Source organism: Montipora capricornis, chromosome 3 (assembly GCF_036669925.1).
Source record: "Montipora capricornis isolate CH-2021 chromosome 3, ASM3666992v2, whole genome shotgun sequence".
NCBI lineage: Eukaryota > Metazoa > Cnidaria > Anthozoa > Scleractinia > Acroporidae > Montipora > Montipora capricornis.
Window position 1 is genome coordinate 69,958,641 of NC_090885.1, and position 15,000 is coordinate 69,973,640.

General features: G+C 38.1%; 1 protein-coding gene across 1 annotated transcript; it reads left to right on the plus strand.

Moving 5' to 3' along the window:
- The first annotated feature begins 1,813 nt into the window (after positions 1-1,813).
- On the plus strand, positions 1,814-13,004 carry LOC138043852 (two pore potassium channel protein sup-9-like). The gene is made up of 2 exons (XM_068890335.1): positions 1,814-2,274; positions 11,371-13,004. The coding sequence occupies exons 1-2, from the start codon at positions 1,947-1,949 to the stop codon at positions 11,967-11,969; spliced, it is 927 nt and encodes a 308-aa protein (XP_068746436.1). The 5' UTR covers positions 1,814-1,946; the 3' UTR covers positions 11,970-13,004.
- The last annotated feature ends 1,996 nt before the right edge of the window (positions 13,005-15,000 follow it).

A 15,000-nucleotide genomic window follows, 5' to 3' on the forward strand; every position in this document is an offset into this window, starting at 1 on the left:
CTCTTTTGTTACTTGGAAACATTGATCCTTTCTGGAAGGAATGTTTAATAATAAACACTGTCTAGTAGAAAAAGGCTCAAAATTAATAAATCTTGTAGAAGGACTAACCCACGGCAAGTTCATTAAGAATCATCAACAAAAATGAATTTCATTACATTTGAGTTTGGATAAGAAATACGAGAAGTGATGTTATGTTGTTTTTAATGTTGAAAATCACAATTCTTTCGTATTTTCGGGCGAATTTTCAAGGCTCTACGCCGAAAATTCGACAGCAGTGACTTATGGTGGTTATTAAATTTATGTTCGCCAAAATATTGCGCTCTCGATTGGTGTACGAATTGATGGGTTTTTTTACAAGGTATTAAATTGAAAAATAAAAGACAATGTTTTGAATTATAACTTCGATTCATAGAAAAAAAGAACTGAAGATGTCAGAGCGTTCAATATAAACGGTCACAGAAAAGTCATGTTTGTTGCGAGCACAACAAAAGGAAACAACGAATGTCAATATAAAACCTTTATCCTAGAGCTTTATTTTTTTAATACAAACATTGTCTTATTCAGAAAACATAACAGCGAATCGGAGAAAGAGGTTGAAATCTCAAAAGTCAGGTCGGGCGGAATAAACACAAATCCTGTGCCATTCAGTCTGTCAAACAGCCGACATTTCTTTCATTTTTCAATAAAAAAGGGTTAAATGGAGGTTTCTGTGTATTTTTTACTTTCTTGCCATAGTCCATCAGGTTCAATTTCTGCCTTGCCATAAATGGTTGTTTCGCATTACTCAATAAAAGAGTCGTCGCAAATGATTTTTAAGACTTTTTTAAAATGCAATTTGCATGACAGAAAAATTAACTGTACAATTTAATGTTCTCGAAAAGAGCCGCATTGGATCGAACAAGCAAAATGTACTGTCCGATTTCACGTCAAGTAATCTTTACGATGATCGACCTGTGACTTCAGTCGCATTTCGCCATTCGAAGAAATAAACAATAAATTTTCTCTGGAGGAAAAACAAATAATTCAGTTTTATACAATATAAAAAAACTATTTTTCAAATGACATTTGGTCGCTAAAACGTTGATTTAGTTTGCCAAAGGTTGTAAATCAACTATTGAGCAAAGTTTCGTCGAAACCTCGCCAAGTTCCTCGGCGCTGTCCTGCATAATGAACTATGTCATGATTTCGCCCTGGTTTGTGCTTTTTGATCTAATTTCTTCTTGCGTTGCTCAGTTTCTTCACGGCAGGTGCACTGGACAATGTGACTTTTTCCTCTCTCGCTGGGCTTTGCCCGCAATCTAAAAAAAACATATGGATTTCTTTCAATCAATGCTCCCCAAAATGATTATTCCAAAGGCCAAACTCTAGCAACGAGAAGACAGACGGAAAGTAAAAGAAAAAAAGAATGCAAAGGGTATAAGGCGAGGAGATTGTAATTTGCATGTAGATCGAAGCACCGGAACTAAGATTGTATGTTAAATTTCCTAAATGGCGGAAATCCCCCTTGTGTTAAATGATTGCGACCGCCTTATATGGAAAATTTCAAAATAATAGAGGCTGAAAAGTTTATGCTGCCTGATACGGCAAACGAATCTTCAAAGCTCAACCTCTCCAGGTCGAATGTCACTATTTGTCCGTTGAACGAACTCTCGCCGGCTCCAAAAATTGTTTTGGCGCGTTTTGCATTCGAGTTAGCAGCGGGCGTTACTGATAAATTCTTAACAATGCAATTTTAACGGACACAATATCCCCTAATCAAGCCATTCTTTCTCTGCTGCTCAACAATATTGCCAGTTGTGACGTCACTCGCTTATCAAGTTAGGATTGTGGACAGAGAACCCACCTCCGGTAGATCAGAAAAAACCACGTTTGTCGATCACTAACACACAGCCGCGGCCCGCGCCGTCCGAACGCCAGCTAGCACACGGTCTTTGCTCTCTCACCAAATGGGGGTTTTCTTTTTAAACTTCCTGAGGGCACTGAAAGGCCCAACTAAAAATCTCGTTCTACGAACGACGCTATTCCTTGTTTATCTACTATTCGGCGCGGCTGTGTTTCAAACAATTGAATCTGGAGCAGAGCATAAGGAAATACACCATTTTGATAAGGTTCAGCAACAAATGAAGGCAAAATATAACATTTCCGACGAAGAAATGAATCATTTATTTGATGAAATTTCAAAAGCTATCGACGATGGGTATTTTGATGTTGGGTATGATCGCTGGAGCTTTGCTGGATCGTTGTTCTTCACTGGGACGGTAGTGACAACGATTGGTGAGTGAAATTGACTCTATTTTCGACCTATTTTTAAAATTATGCAAGAATACACACAACCTTGTTTGCGCATGGAATACATTTATGTCGTTCTTGGTGCTTTTCCATGCGTGTTTTACGCGGCATTTATTTCATAATACAGGAAAACAGTTAGTTGCACTACGGCTGATTGTCGGGATCGACAATTTGTTTGCGGTGTACCATAAAATGCGGGCGAAGTAGAAGCTCTTATCTTCGCTTTACAGCTATCATCTCCGGTCTATCTTCGTTTACGCGCGTATTTTGGTCATTGTTGTGTGATGCGGAACATTTTGCGCGTAAATTTGGAGCTGCCGATTCACGAAGCCAAAAGTGTTGAGTTTGCACCCCTATTTATTGTTGCGATCGAACGAAATCTTTAACTTTAACCGGTAACTTCATTTAAATGGAATATCTCAAAGCTTAATTCGTTGCTGTCAAACTTTTCTTTTTAACGAAATCGAATCTCACAGTAGTTTGCCTTTTGGTCGACATAAAATGATAATTTCCAAACATCTAACCAAAAACACGCATTTTCACAAGTCAAAAGGGCTCTGTCTCGAAAAGTAGTCGATGTCTTTCTTTTTTTGCCGGTTACTCGAAAGAACCTTTGAACGAATGCGCGTTTACTAGAACTGCACATTAATATTCAGTTGACTAAATTTCCTGTTTTGGTCGGATGCGAGCAGTGCATTTGTTGCTTTGGCGAATTTATTAGTTGTAAAAGACAAAAGATTTGAGCCTTCCACGTAGGTTGAGAGCACAAAAACAAAACAGATCTCTAATTTTTCACTCGATGACAGTTGCAGGTAGCTTCTTCGAATTTTTCATTCGCAGCGAAACCCAATGTTCGCAAACTCAAGCTGTGGGTTGCTATATTATGCAAAATACCGATCAAAAGATTATGAACTTAAAGCAGAGAAGACGACAACAAAACAATCGAATCTAAGCGCTTCATTTATTTCTCTCACTATATGAAAACAAAACCTACTTTCGTTAAAAAATCGAAGAAAAATAGTTTTTGAGCCTTTCAGCGTTGATGGAGAATTTTGTATATGCTGCCCAATTAGAAGGGATATCATTAAATGCCTATTTTCGAGCGAGTAAATAAAAGAGTAAGCTTTGCCTATTCAAGGCGCGAATCTGTCATATCTATCGAAACAGAAATTACTGACAAATGAATATTTTATTCTAGACACGAACATGTTGTGTCCTGTAGAGACCACACTAAACTAAAATATGTTACACCCAAAATGTTGGCTTCTAGGATAGCGAAACTTTCCACCAGTGCTAAAGAAACCGCGTATTTATTTTAAAAGCAGATGTAGCATTTTTTCATGATGTAGGAGAGGAGAAAGATCCCATAATCTTCAACAATCAAACCTATACGAGAAACAGAAATTTGTTTGATAGGAAACAAGTTCATTCGGGCAAAACAAATTCTTATGCAGACACGGACAAAACATTGCAGTAAAAGTTATGATGGATATACTATGAATCATGGACTCCCTTCAATTCGTTACCCTTCGAATCAGTAATTTTGTTCTTTTTTAGTTGTGGTGTTGTTTAAAGTTGTCTTATCTTCTCACAATATCTGATTTCGCCTGCGAAAGAGTGAAAAGCGACTTCTTTACGTATATTTAATGGCAAGAAACAATCGACAACGAAGGACAAATTAGGGTTTCGAGAAGTACGTTTGAGGACCAATTTGTTACAAGGTCTTATTCTATTACTTCCGATCAAACAAATCTGGATATTTCAGTCTCTACCAATTTCATGTATGTTCCTGGTTGTGTCCGGCAGTAAAAGAACCGAGCCTCCCTTCAATTTGCGGATTCGCAGATTTTATTTCTAGTTATGAATAGATATAGGCCAAAGCATCGAAGAGCTAGTGATGGATGGATTTGCGGCTTTGGACAAATGAGCTCTGTTTACAATAAACAGAAATGAAAATAGCCAGAAATTACATTCAGTAATGGCGAGACACCTGCCGAGACCTTAAATGTATTTTAACACTTTCAGGGTTTTTGTCAAAAAACACCTGAACACAGCATTTATTCTTTCTTCATATTCCTTTCTCGTGGAAGGAATCCAAGAAAGATACCAACAAAAAAATCAGCGAAATGTTCAGTGTTAAGTGTTACATAATTTTCACGTATGGCTAGTTTTCCGCATTGGTTTGCTTTGTATAAAATACAATGCTAAAGACAAATTCGTGGCCTTATTGTCATCAGAAATCCATAAATAAAGAAAGGGACCTGATGCATTTATCCAAGGCGATAAATTGGAGTTTGGTTTACAGGGACAGAAAATGCAAAGAAAATCAGGTACAATGAACTGAATGATGAGCGAGAAAACGATTCTGCTCTTTCTTTCTACGTAAATTTAAAAGAAGAGAAAAAAACGTGGGATGCCTTTCTTCGTTCATATTCGAAAAAAAAAATTTGCATTTAAAGCAGCACTTTTCGAGCGGCCTAAAAGCTGTTAAGATTAACACATTCATTAAGATTAACACGTTCGTTATCACCGAGACTTAGCACACATCTAGTTTTTCTGTTAATCCTCAATGCTTAAATATCGCCATTGAAGACGTAAAATGAAAATATCATTTATCCAAGACAATTTGGTCATCAAGCCATCCAACAGGCAAAAATCTAATATTCATTCATTCTTTTCTGACTCGCGCAAAATGAACGAATTTGGAATGTAATAAATTCGATATAGTTGAAAGACGCGATTTTTTTTGGTACATTACTTAAGACGAAGGTTTCCCGCGAAAAATAGAATTACCGTTTCCGGCTTATATTTTAATTTGCTTATTTTATTCTTATTTATGGGAAAAGAAGTTTTTTAACTCTAATACTTCTTATCCGGTTGGAATGATATGAGAATTTTGATTTTTCAGGCAATTTGTGTTAGCGTTGCAAACAAATTGATTTCAAATGATTATCTCAGTCCAAAGAATAAAGAAAGCCTTGTGTCTATTTTATATTGTCATCTGTATGTTGTATTAAAGTCTTAGGGAATTAAAGAAAAGCGGCAAATGTAAAAGTTAAATTTGCAGTGAGGTTATATGTTTTCATTAAGAAATGATTTGCTAAAATCACTGATCTACGTATTCTAAAATCGTCTCTTTCCCTTTGGGTTCAGAAGGTCTACACTCTGGCAAAATTCATTTCGATAGTTGACACCAATTGTTTACTTTAAAATTATTTAGTTAGGATGTTGTTTTTGGTTATTAAACTAAACAGATAAGCTACTGTCTCTAGATCACTGTGCTACGTGATAGAACTATTTTACCATGAAAAAAGACAATTTCTCTGCCATTGTCAGCTCTTTCAAAATACCGTAATAGACGCACAATTCAAATCAGCAAACGCAAATTACGTTTTCAAGTGTTGTGGCTCCCCAGAGTAAATACCTTTAGATCTGTGAATTGTTAAGAAACAATTGAAAGCAATATTCGCATACCCTTTAGGTAATAAGTAAAAGTTCTATACGCTATTTTCTGATTAAGCATTGAAATTGTCCACCTACGTATCGTTGTCGATATCAAAAGTGCATTTTAAAAGCCCTCATCGTTTTAGTTTCGTTTGATTTGGCCCACAATTACGATCCTCTCTCGGTCTTTTCCAGAAGTTGCCCTTTCTCGTCTTTATCTAAGTGAACTAAACAATATAGTTGGCTTTTGTAAACCGGATACGTTCTAAATTGGACAATTTTGATGGAAGCATGGAGGCTAAGCAATTTATAGTTTCGAGGAAAAAAATATGTTCGAGAATTGTCCAGTTTTGGTCCGTTAAGTAAAGCTAAGAGACTTTCTTTTAACAGCAAGCTAAGCTTGACAATCATTCGGAAATTAAGGTCTTGCGATAACAACCCGCCAAATTTCTCGGGTGATAGTTGGGTTAGACGTGTTTGTCACCAATTGCTATTATCTTTCTTATTTTGTGTTTCGGACTTATCTCTTTTCGTCTAGGCTTTCTGTCGAATATTGCATATATTACTTCTTTTTACCTTCAAGATTATAACATTCACCACATTAACCTATGCTAGGCATTTCCATTAAAACTAAGGGCGTAAATTATAGCTCACGGGTACCGTTTAGTTTCCATTTTCTGTTTTTCCGTTTCGCGCGGAGGTGTTTCTCTTAAACCTCCAGACTTTTCGATTATGCTCCTTGTCCTGCTTAAATTCTACATGTTAAGGCTTTTCCCTTTCCTTTTTGCCTTTTGTCCTTTTTTGGTTTTTGGAGTCTTAGAAACTACAAAATGAAAATGCCGAGTTAGAGCGGAAGATTGGAAACACGTCATGCTTGCCCATAAAGCTCAGCTTTTCTATTAATTTCTTTTTGGATTTGTGTTATTAAGAAACAGTTAACAGCCTAATGAAGTGATAATCACACACATATCAGCTTGAAACCGTTCCGGCTCTTAGTGGCATTTTTATGAGGATTAATCTTTTTACAATCAATTTATGACGTCAGTGAAGACGCTTGACTTCTCCCATGCGGATCAACTTTCATTTGAACGAACAATTCTCTTTTAGGGAGTTTCAATTTGTTTGTTAAAGAGGGTTTATTTCAGAGCCTTTTATTTATAAACCAAGCTATACAAACTTGCCAACTCTTTTTCTATTACTTCAAATATACTGCCATTTCAGTCTTTGCTGTTCTTTGAAAGACACATTTAACCTAAACATACAAGTTTTGTTAAAAATTGTTTGGAACAAGATATATTTGACAGAAATCAAGATTGATTAAGAACCTTCGTTGATTAACAGCATCAGGTACTTTTTTTTGTGCGTCATGTAGAGAAAAATCTCTTAAGCCTGGTTTTCGCTAGCGACTCAAGCAAAAGCATAAGGATCAAAATTTTTCCTTTTGTCTTTGTGCTTGTGCTTATATGCTTGCATTCGCTTGCGACGTGTGAAATTTGCTACGTCTGGCCAATTAAAGCATTTGTTCCAGATTCCCCGCGTCTGAGCATTTGAACAAAATGGCGGATGCCGTGGTTGATTTTGATGCTAATGTCGACGTTCGTTTTCACTAGCATAAGCTGCTTATCCTTGCGTTTGTGCTTGCGTCCCTAGTGAAAACCAGGCTTTACTTAGGTTAGATCACCGGATTAGATCACCGTTGCTCTACCGACTGAGCTACAAGGCCAAAAGGGAGAAGGTCGTGAGAATTTCGGGACTATAATCGGCTCAGCAGAAGCCAAGTACAAACTGTAAATGAGTGCTGTCCTCAACACTCAACACAACACTCATTTACAGTTTGCTCTTTTCCTTGATGTCTTAAGGGCTCAAAACCTATTCCACTCAATGGGGCGCTTAGCAACGATGACGACCACGGCCACAGGGACTTTATCTTTAAATATCTCAGCGAACAGGAAGGTAGCTCGAACGCACTTCATAATCTCCGAGGCTCAGTTAGTCTAAAAATATTATTTTCCATTATTGTATTAATTTCGCGATTACCCCAATAAATATTGTGTATCCACATTCCCGGAATAAAATTGATATGATCGGTGTGGATTTTTGTCCAGAAAATTGACAAGTTATCGTCGGGTGGTCGTGTGCACCCCCTGAGAACCTAAAATTTTGTCATGATTTTCTGTAACTGGATGGGTACGAACGGTTTTAAAGTGAAAAAAAAAAAAACAAAACAGAAAATGAATGGTTGATTGTTATTTGCTTACCTTGTCGTCAAAACCTAAATTTGGTGATTTCACGTTGTTGTTTTGTGGAGTTCGGCAGAGAAATGCACGAATTCATTATGCTACCTGCATGTGTAGCATGAATTTTTCCTTGTTAACCAATCATTGTCGTTGTCGTAGCAGTCGTCTTTGCTTAAACTGCGTGGTAGGGAGCTTAAGAAACCAGGAGGGATACGGCCACGGCCACGGCCACGGCCAATAGTATTACTGCTTTTTTTCGATGAAGTAGCAGTCGTTGTTTCCGTAAAGGAGAAAGGTAACGTTATCAAAATATAACCTAGCGCTATCGCAAGTACCTCGCGATAATTTCGTCTTGTTCACGTTGTACAATACGGGCGAACTATCCTGTAACTGGATGTGTACGACCGGTTTTAAAGTAAAAGTAGAAAACGAATGGTTCATTGTTATAATTGTGTGATCACGATGTCGTGCAAAGAAATGCATTGAAGTGCGTGCCGCACGTGCAGAACAATTATTTTTCCTGTGTCGTTGCCGTTGCTATCGCCTTTGCATTAGTCCCTGGGCAAAGGCTTCGGCATTTGCTTGAATATCCTTTCGATTTTGTTGAAACGATTTTCAATTATGTTGACTGCTTGGGGTAGACAAAAGGTTTCAACACAACATCAATATCGATGTAACTTCGACTCAACATGTTTCAACATGCACGATTGAAAGAAGGGGCATACGGTTTCAACATATCGCTGTTGAACAAAATCGCACTCTGGTCAGAGTTTTTCTCTGTCCTTATGTGGGCTCATTTCCATTAGTAGGGCTAACGCTCACATGGTTCATATGGGGTACAAAACTAGCACTTCACATTACACTCTAATCAGTTAAGTCTGTTGAAATATAAATGCTACACTGCTAACGTTTGTAAAAATGTAACCCTTCCTTGTACTTGTACATGCTCATTGCCGTGAATTTAACATCTTCAATTCCCACGGCCTACTCCCGTCTGACCTTGTAGCTCAGTCGGCAGAGCAGCGGTGATGTAACCCGAAGGTCGTGGGTTCAATTCCCACCCTGGTCAGAGTTTTTCTCTGTCCTTGTGTGGGCCCATTTCCATTAGTAGGGCTAACGCTCACATGGTCCATAGCACTTCACATTACACTCTAATCAGTTAAGTCTGGAAATATAAGTGCTACACGGCCAACGTTTGTAACAACGTAACAAAAACACGAAGACGCACTATAAAAGACCTGGTGCCTTGGGCACATGCAAATGATTTATCAATCAACCGTGGACGCAACCGAGCTCTGTGATAATTTGAGCAATAAAACATCCCTTATGGCAATGCACCCGTAATATATCATAAAATATTATCAGCCGTTCTTTTTTTAATCCCGAGTCCCTTTTTCTCGCGCTAGAAATATCTTTTAGGGCTCCGTCTCTGTGTCGCTGTTTGTTGATCCCCATCTTGGATAATTAATTAGTCTCGAACAAAGGTTAATTTTAATTCGCGACACACGCTTAACCCCATTGAGACCCTCAAGTATGATAGACACAGAAGAGTTTATAATCGTAAAAATTATATCTGTACTTTCATCATGAGCTCCACCGTGGTCATCATTTTCATTTGTTGTTCGTGATCAGCAAAGTTAAATTAGGGCTTACAATAGCAACGTTCATGTTAAAAAAAAAAGAGCTAAACCAGTACTAATGCGTTTTAATTTATATTTAAATCAGAGAAAAGATAAAATTGTCCTTTACAAGTACTTGAAAGACGAACGCAAGGCATTGATGAACAAGGAAATGTATTCGTCGTTGGTTTATGTTTGACAATGTAGCACTTGTTTTTTAATTCAAAATCAGTTTATCTTGGGGAAAAATTCTTGTCGATAAGAAATTTTCCTGAAAAAAAAATTAAGCTTTTGACTCTCAGAAACGATTAGAATTGTCAGCCATGATAGTTACCATGTCGAAAGCTTTAATCCTGCGTGTACCACAGAAACATGGCGCCGATTTGTTGTTCACATATTTTTTTTTTTCAAATTTAGTAATTCGAAAATTTTGAATCTAGTCATTAACAATATGATAACTAAAACCCATTTGTTGAAATAATGCACATCGTGTCATTAAGGAAAAAAACTCTTAAATTTAGTTTAACAATCGCAGAACATTTAGGACTATGCTAAAGCGGCTGAAATCCATTTAACTAAAAAGAAACCTAAGTGTAATGAACAAAAAGGGAGAAAGCGCATCACACCTTAGTAAAAAAGCTTTAGGATTTATGCAAAATTAAAGGTAGTTGTCTGCATGGTCGTTAAGAAACACTTGGTTTTCCTCTTTTTCTAAGACTTCGTGTCCTTAGTAGCTAAGGTGATAGACTTTTTTTATCCCAAAAAATATTTTATTAAATTGCTGGACTTAAAAGAATCATTCCTGGGCAAATAACGGATGTTTATCAGCGTTAAATAGAAAGCAGATTACTTACACGAAAATCCTACACTGTTTGAAAGTCAGACAAGAACCAGGTTCAGGCCTTAAGTAAAGGCGTTGCCATCCATTAAACGCAAAGTATAAATGCTACCTCTTTTAGTCTAATTACACTTCAAAACAAAGTTACCATTTAACTCTGTTCAAAATAACTACAACTGGGAAGCAGTTTCAGCTGACAGTATTCTTCAGATCGAAAACACTAAGAAATTTTATAGCACACGCAAACCTCCTCGAAGCCATGGAGTTACAATTTTAATTACTTTTAATAGCTATTATTAATATTCTTATTATTATGGCAACATGGGTAAGGAAATATCACGGTAACCCATGTGTTCGAGAAAATTCGGTTTTGGTCACACGACCGTACGCCCACCCCTCCTTCTATGCCAACGTGAATCGTCACGTGACGATATCACGTGACGATATCACGGGCTCAAGTTTAGAGCTCATCGAGGTCAGCTTCTTTTTTAAAGTTGACCGCTGACCAGATACTAGGTTTCGATTAGATCGCAGGCTCAAGCAGCCAGGTTACTAATTATAAGAATAAATAACCCGGGAGCTCCGCTTTTAGTCTTGGCTAATTCTATATATTATTATTATTATTATTATTATTATTATTATTATTATTCTTATTCTTATTATTATGATTATGGTCGTCATATTATCATTGCAGTCGACGAAGGAGAACGATTTCTAAGCTTATTCGTTGTCGTGAGAATTTACAGTAATCTGAAATCATGAATTTTCATACCATTTGATTCGTCGCGCAATTTTCAGTAGAAGTGCCTGAGACCGTACTGCGTCCAATCCTAGAGTAATACTGCTGCTAAATTTGGGTGGCAGTTAGGACTTAGAACGTAAAAACACTCTTATCTATAGAGTGTTATTTATTTTCTGTTTTAATATATTCACAATTTCTTAGGTTACGGGAAAATGGCTCCTGTGACGATCTGGGGACGAATATTCTGTATATTTTACGCCATATTTGGAATCCCTATCACCGGCTTGATGCTAAAATCGATCGGTGAGAGAATCACTGAAACCACAGCAAACTTTTGGAAATTTGTAGATGAAAAAATCTTTAAACGAGAACCTCGGAAGATATACCTGAAAACTGTAGCTTGCATATTCCTCATGGTAACTGGAATGATATTGCTGCTTGCCGCCATAGGCAATAGTTACGAGGGGTGGACATTCTTTGAAGGAGTTTATTTTGCGTTCATCACACTTAGCACCATTGGTTTTGGTGACTACGTTCCACAACATCCTTCCAACAGCGAAAAAGACCACCCAGGCTACGTCATTGCTTTCACCGTTCTAACATTCGTCTACTTCACCTTTGGCCTTGCGGTCGTGTCCAGTGCTTTACTAGCGATCAGTCGGTTATTTGAGGACGAGCCACCCTGGGGCTTCATTTCATTGATGGGTGGAGAGGCTGAAGACGATGAGCATGAAAATCTTTTACTCGATAAGAAGAAACCACAGGATAAAGCCAAAATGGAGGAGAGCAGTGGTCCTTGATGCTCAGCTTTGTGTTAGAAGATTTATCAATGTTAATTTGCGGCGATTAATTACAAATTCTGTAAGTTTATGATGAACTCAATGTCGTCGGGGGATAGGTATATTATTTTCGGGATACTTTTTGTGGTGCAATCAGTAATAAATAAAAAATCAAGATGAAGCTTGAAATTCGCGGTTAGCGGGACTCCTTTGTGCCTTCTGCTGGAGCTTAACTTAGTCTTCCTCAAGATCATTCCTCCCGACGAGACATGTTGGAAGGGAGGACATTGTCTTGTTTGTGTTTCACGATTTAAGGGAACAACGAAAGATTATAAGGACAGTGTAGAAAACCAGTGATTGACGGCAAGCCTTCGATATTGCAATGTCATTTCAAGGCTAAGAAATCTATTACTTTTGGCCCAGAAAAGATGGAGCAGTGTCTCTTGAATGAAATGCGTCCAGTGGATCTGTTGTCAGACCTGACTTTTTGAGCCAGCAAGAAATGGAAAAAAGAAGATGGTAGACAATCGCAACGCGATTCTCCTGGCCTAAGAAAAGACGGACATGCTTTTAGGTAGGAAAAATTAAGCACGTATTGGTGCTTTAAATACTTAAGGGATGCGAGACTTGCCTGTACTATTTCAGAGAGTATTACCAGTCGGCCCATCCAACCTCGTCTTTAAGAGCTTTTGCAAACATTTTCGGGGATGGTTGAATAGGTTACGTGATACTCCTCCCAACAAAGTGTTGAAAAAAGACTTCTGCTAATGAAAGAGCTTGTTTCAAACAGAGGAAGATGCTAAAAACAGCGATTATTAACTTGAATCAAGCGATATATTTATTTTTGTAATGATAAATTAAGATTAATGCTTGTTTAAATCAGTTAACTAAATTCCAGATTAATTTTAGTTTTTTACTGCATGAAGTTGACGAACTCTCATACACGGGAATGGGTATTTTGTCAGCAAATGGGATTATACACTGACTGGAACGCCAGAGAACAGCTATCTTGTAAAGCTAAGTACCTGTACTTTGAGCTTAATACACATGGTCAGCGCACATTGTTCTTGAAAAGCTCAGTTTTGGGACACTCACATGCCCGTAATATAGTCACGGTCATTTGCACACTCTCTATTAAGAGCGGTATTCAAATGGGCCATTTCCGAGTTCATGGCTGCCTCCTCTTCAAAGCGAGTCTAAGTGCAAAGTTTTTGTGATGGTAATTAGTTCTACTTTGCATATGAATGAAAACTAATTTTCATAAGAAAAACTTCGCACTTAGACTCGCTTTGAAGAAGAGGCAGACTTGAACTCGGAAATGGCCTATTGTTTAGCCTCAGTCAATCGCCAGTTTGTTTAATAGTGTAACTAGCGGGAATCGAACCGCTGTTGTGGAGTAAGGAAACGAATTAGCGCACGAGATTCCAGTGTACTTTCCGGCGATTCGAGGCATTCTCGTGGAATCGTACATCTAGCTGCAAAATATCCCACAGTTCAGTAGTTTTCCAATTTAATACTTTGCAGTAACTGTTCCCTTGATGCCTCCTGAAACTTGGTTGGATTCTAAGATATCCTTCCAAAACTTTCAAATCAGAATGGTGGACTGGACCTCAAATGATACGGTCGTCCATCTTATTGAACACTTTCTCTTAGCTGTACAGAGTCATACTTCTATCTTCTGCATGCATGAGGTGGACTGTGTATTGAATTCAGTCCTCATTAGTGACTTAGAAATATTAATATATACCTGCCATTTATTATTCGATTGATTGTTTATTTCTAATGGTCGCTGACCACCGCTCACACTTACAAATCCCAAATCCTTGCCCGTGTCCTCTACTTCACCAAACCAATCATGGTGAATGATGAGCCGAGACGTTTCATTTCTTTACGCAAAACAAAAGGGCGTTGTAACCCGAGCACCCGGTATGATACATTGTGAAATTAATTTTTCTCTTTATTCTCGATGAATATTGGTGGATACGTTATTACAACGAACCTCGGCTCAACCTCGTTTTATTCGTTCTCTCAAAATAAGGGAACGAGCCTTTCCATTCTTTCGATGAATTATTACGAAGGATAGGGATGTCACAACTATTAGTAGTTGTGTTAATTAAAATCTGATACAGTTCTACCTTTGGAGCGGCTGTGGGCTTTCCCTGGCTCGTAGAGGTCTGTTTTTTTGCGTTCACTGGTATGACGAATGTGGGAAAGAGACCTGCCATGGTTCAAAACTAACTTTGATCCAAACGGCATCCACGATCTTGGACGGCACTGTTCAAAACGGATGCCACGTGATATGTTTGCTGACTGTGAATTGAGCCCACTGTGTCTCGAGTATTCCTTTACAGTAATTCCACTGTTGTTAAGCGAGCTCGCACAAGATTTGGAGTATAACGTTTGGTTCGGTCGCTAAGTAACCGTGCACTCTCAACACAGTGAGTTTCGACCCATGGCAGAGGTCTTTTTCGTCAGCCCAGCGAACGCAAAAGAAAGAGACCTCTGCTAGCAGGGAATTATGGGTATAAATCGAATTACTGTAATTACAGCCAAGTCTGTATTGGTTTTGCTTTTCCTTTGATTTGGTGAGAATTTGAGGCGTTTTTTTTTTTTTAATCGAAATCAATCATGTGATCTTGCGTATTAGTGCATGTACGAAAAAATCAATTGACAAAATTACTTTGATGAACGCAGAAAACAACACAAAGCTAAGCGATTGTTTCGAAGTGAAGGGTCGAGCAACAAATGACCAATACAGGACACTTAAGCAACTGTGACTCTGGAAGTCACCATGACAGCCTCAGGAAAGGCAAAAGAAGTATGCGACAAGGTGTCCACAAAATGAGGGAATATGTGGGAAGATTATATAGTGATTTACTTTACATCTGGAAAACCATTACAGTGCAACGCACCTCACCGTGGCCTACGAAACAAACTTTCACATTTGACAACTACGTGTAAATACAACAACCCATTCAAACGAGTTCAACTTACAACCGTGCAAACTTTGCTCGAGTCGCGACTGTCAATCAAATTCGCGCACCCTGATTGG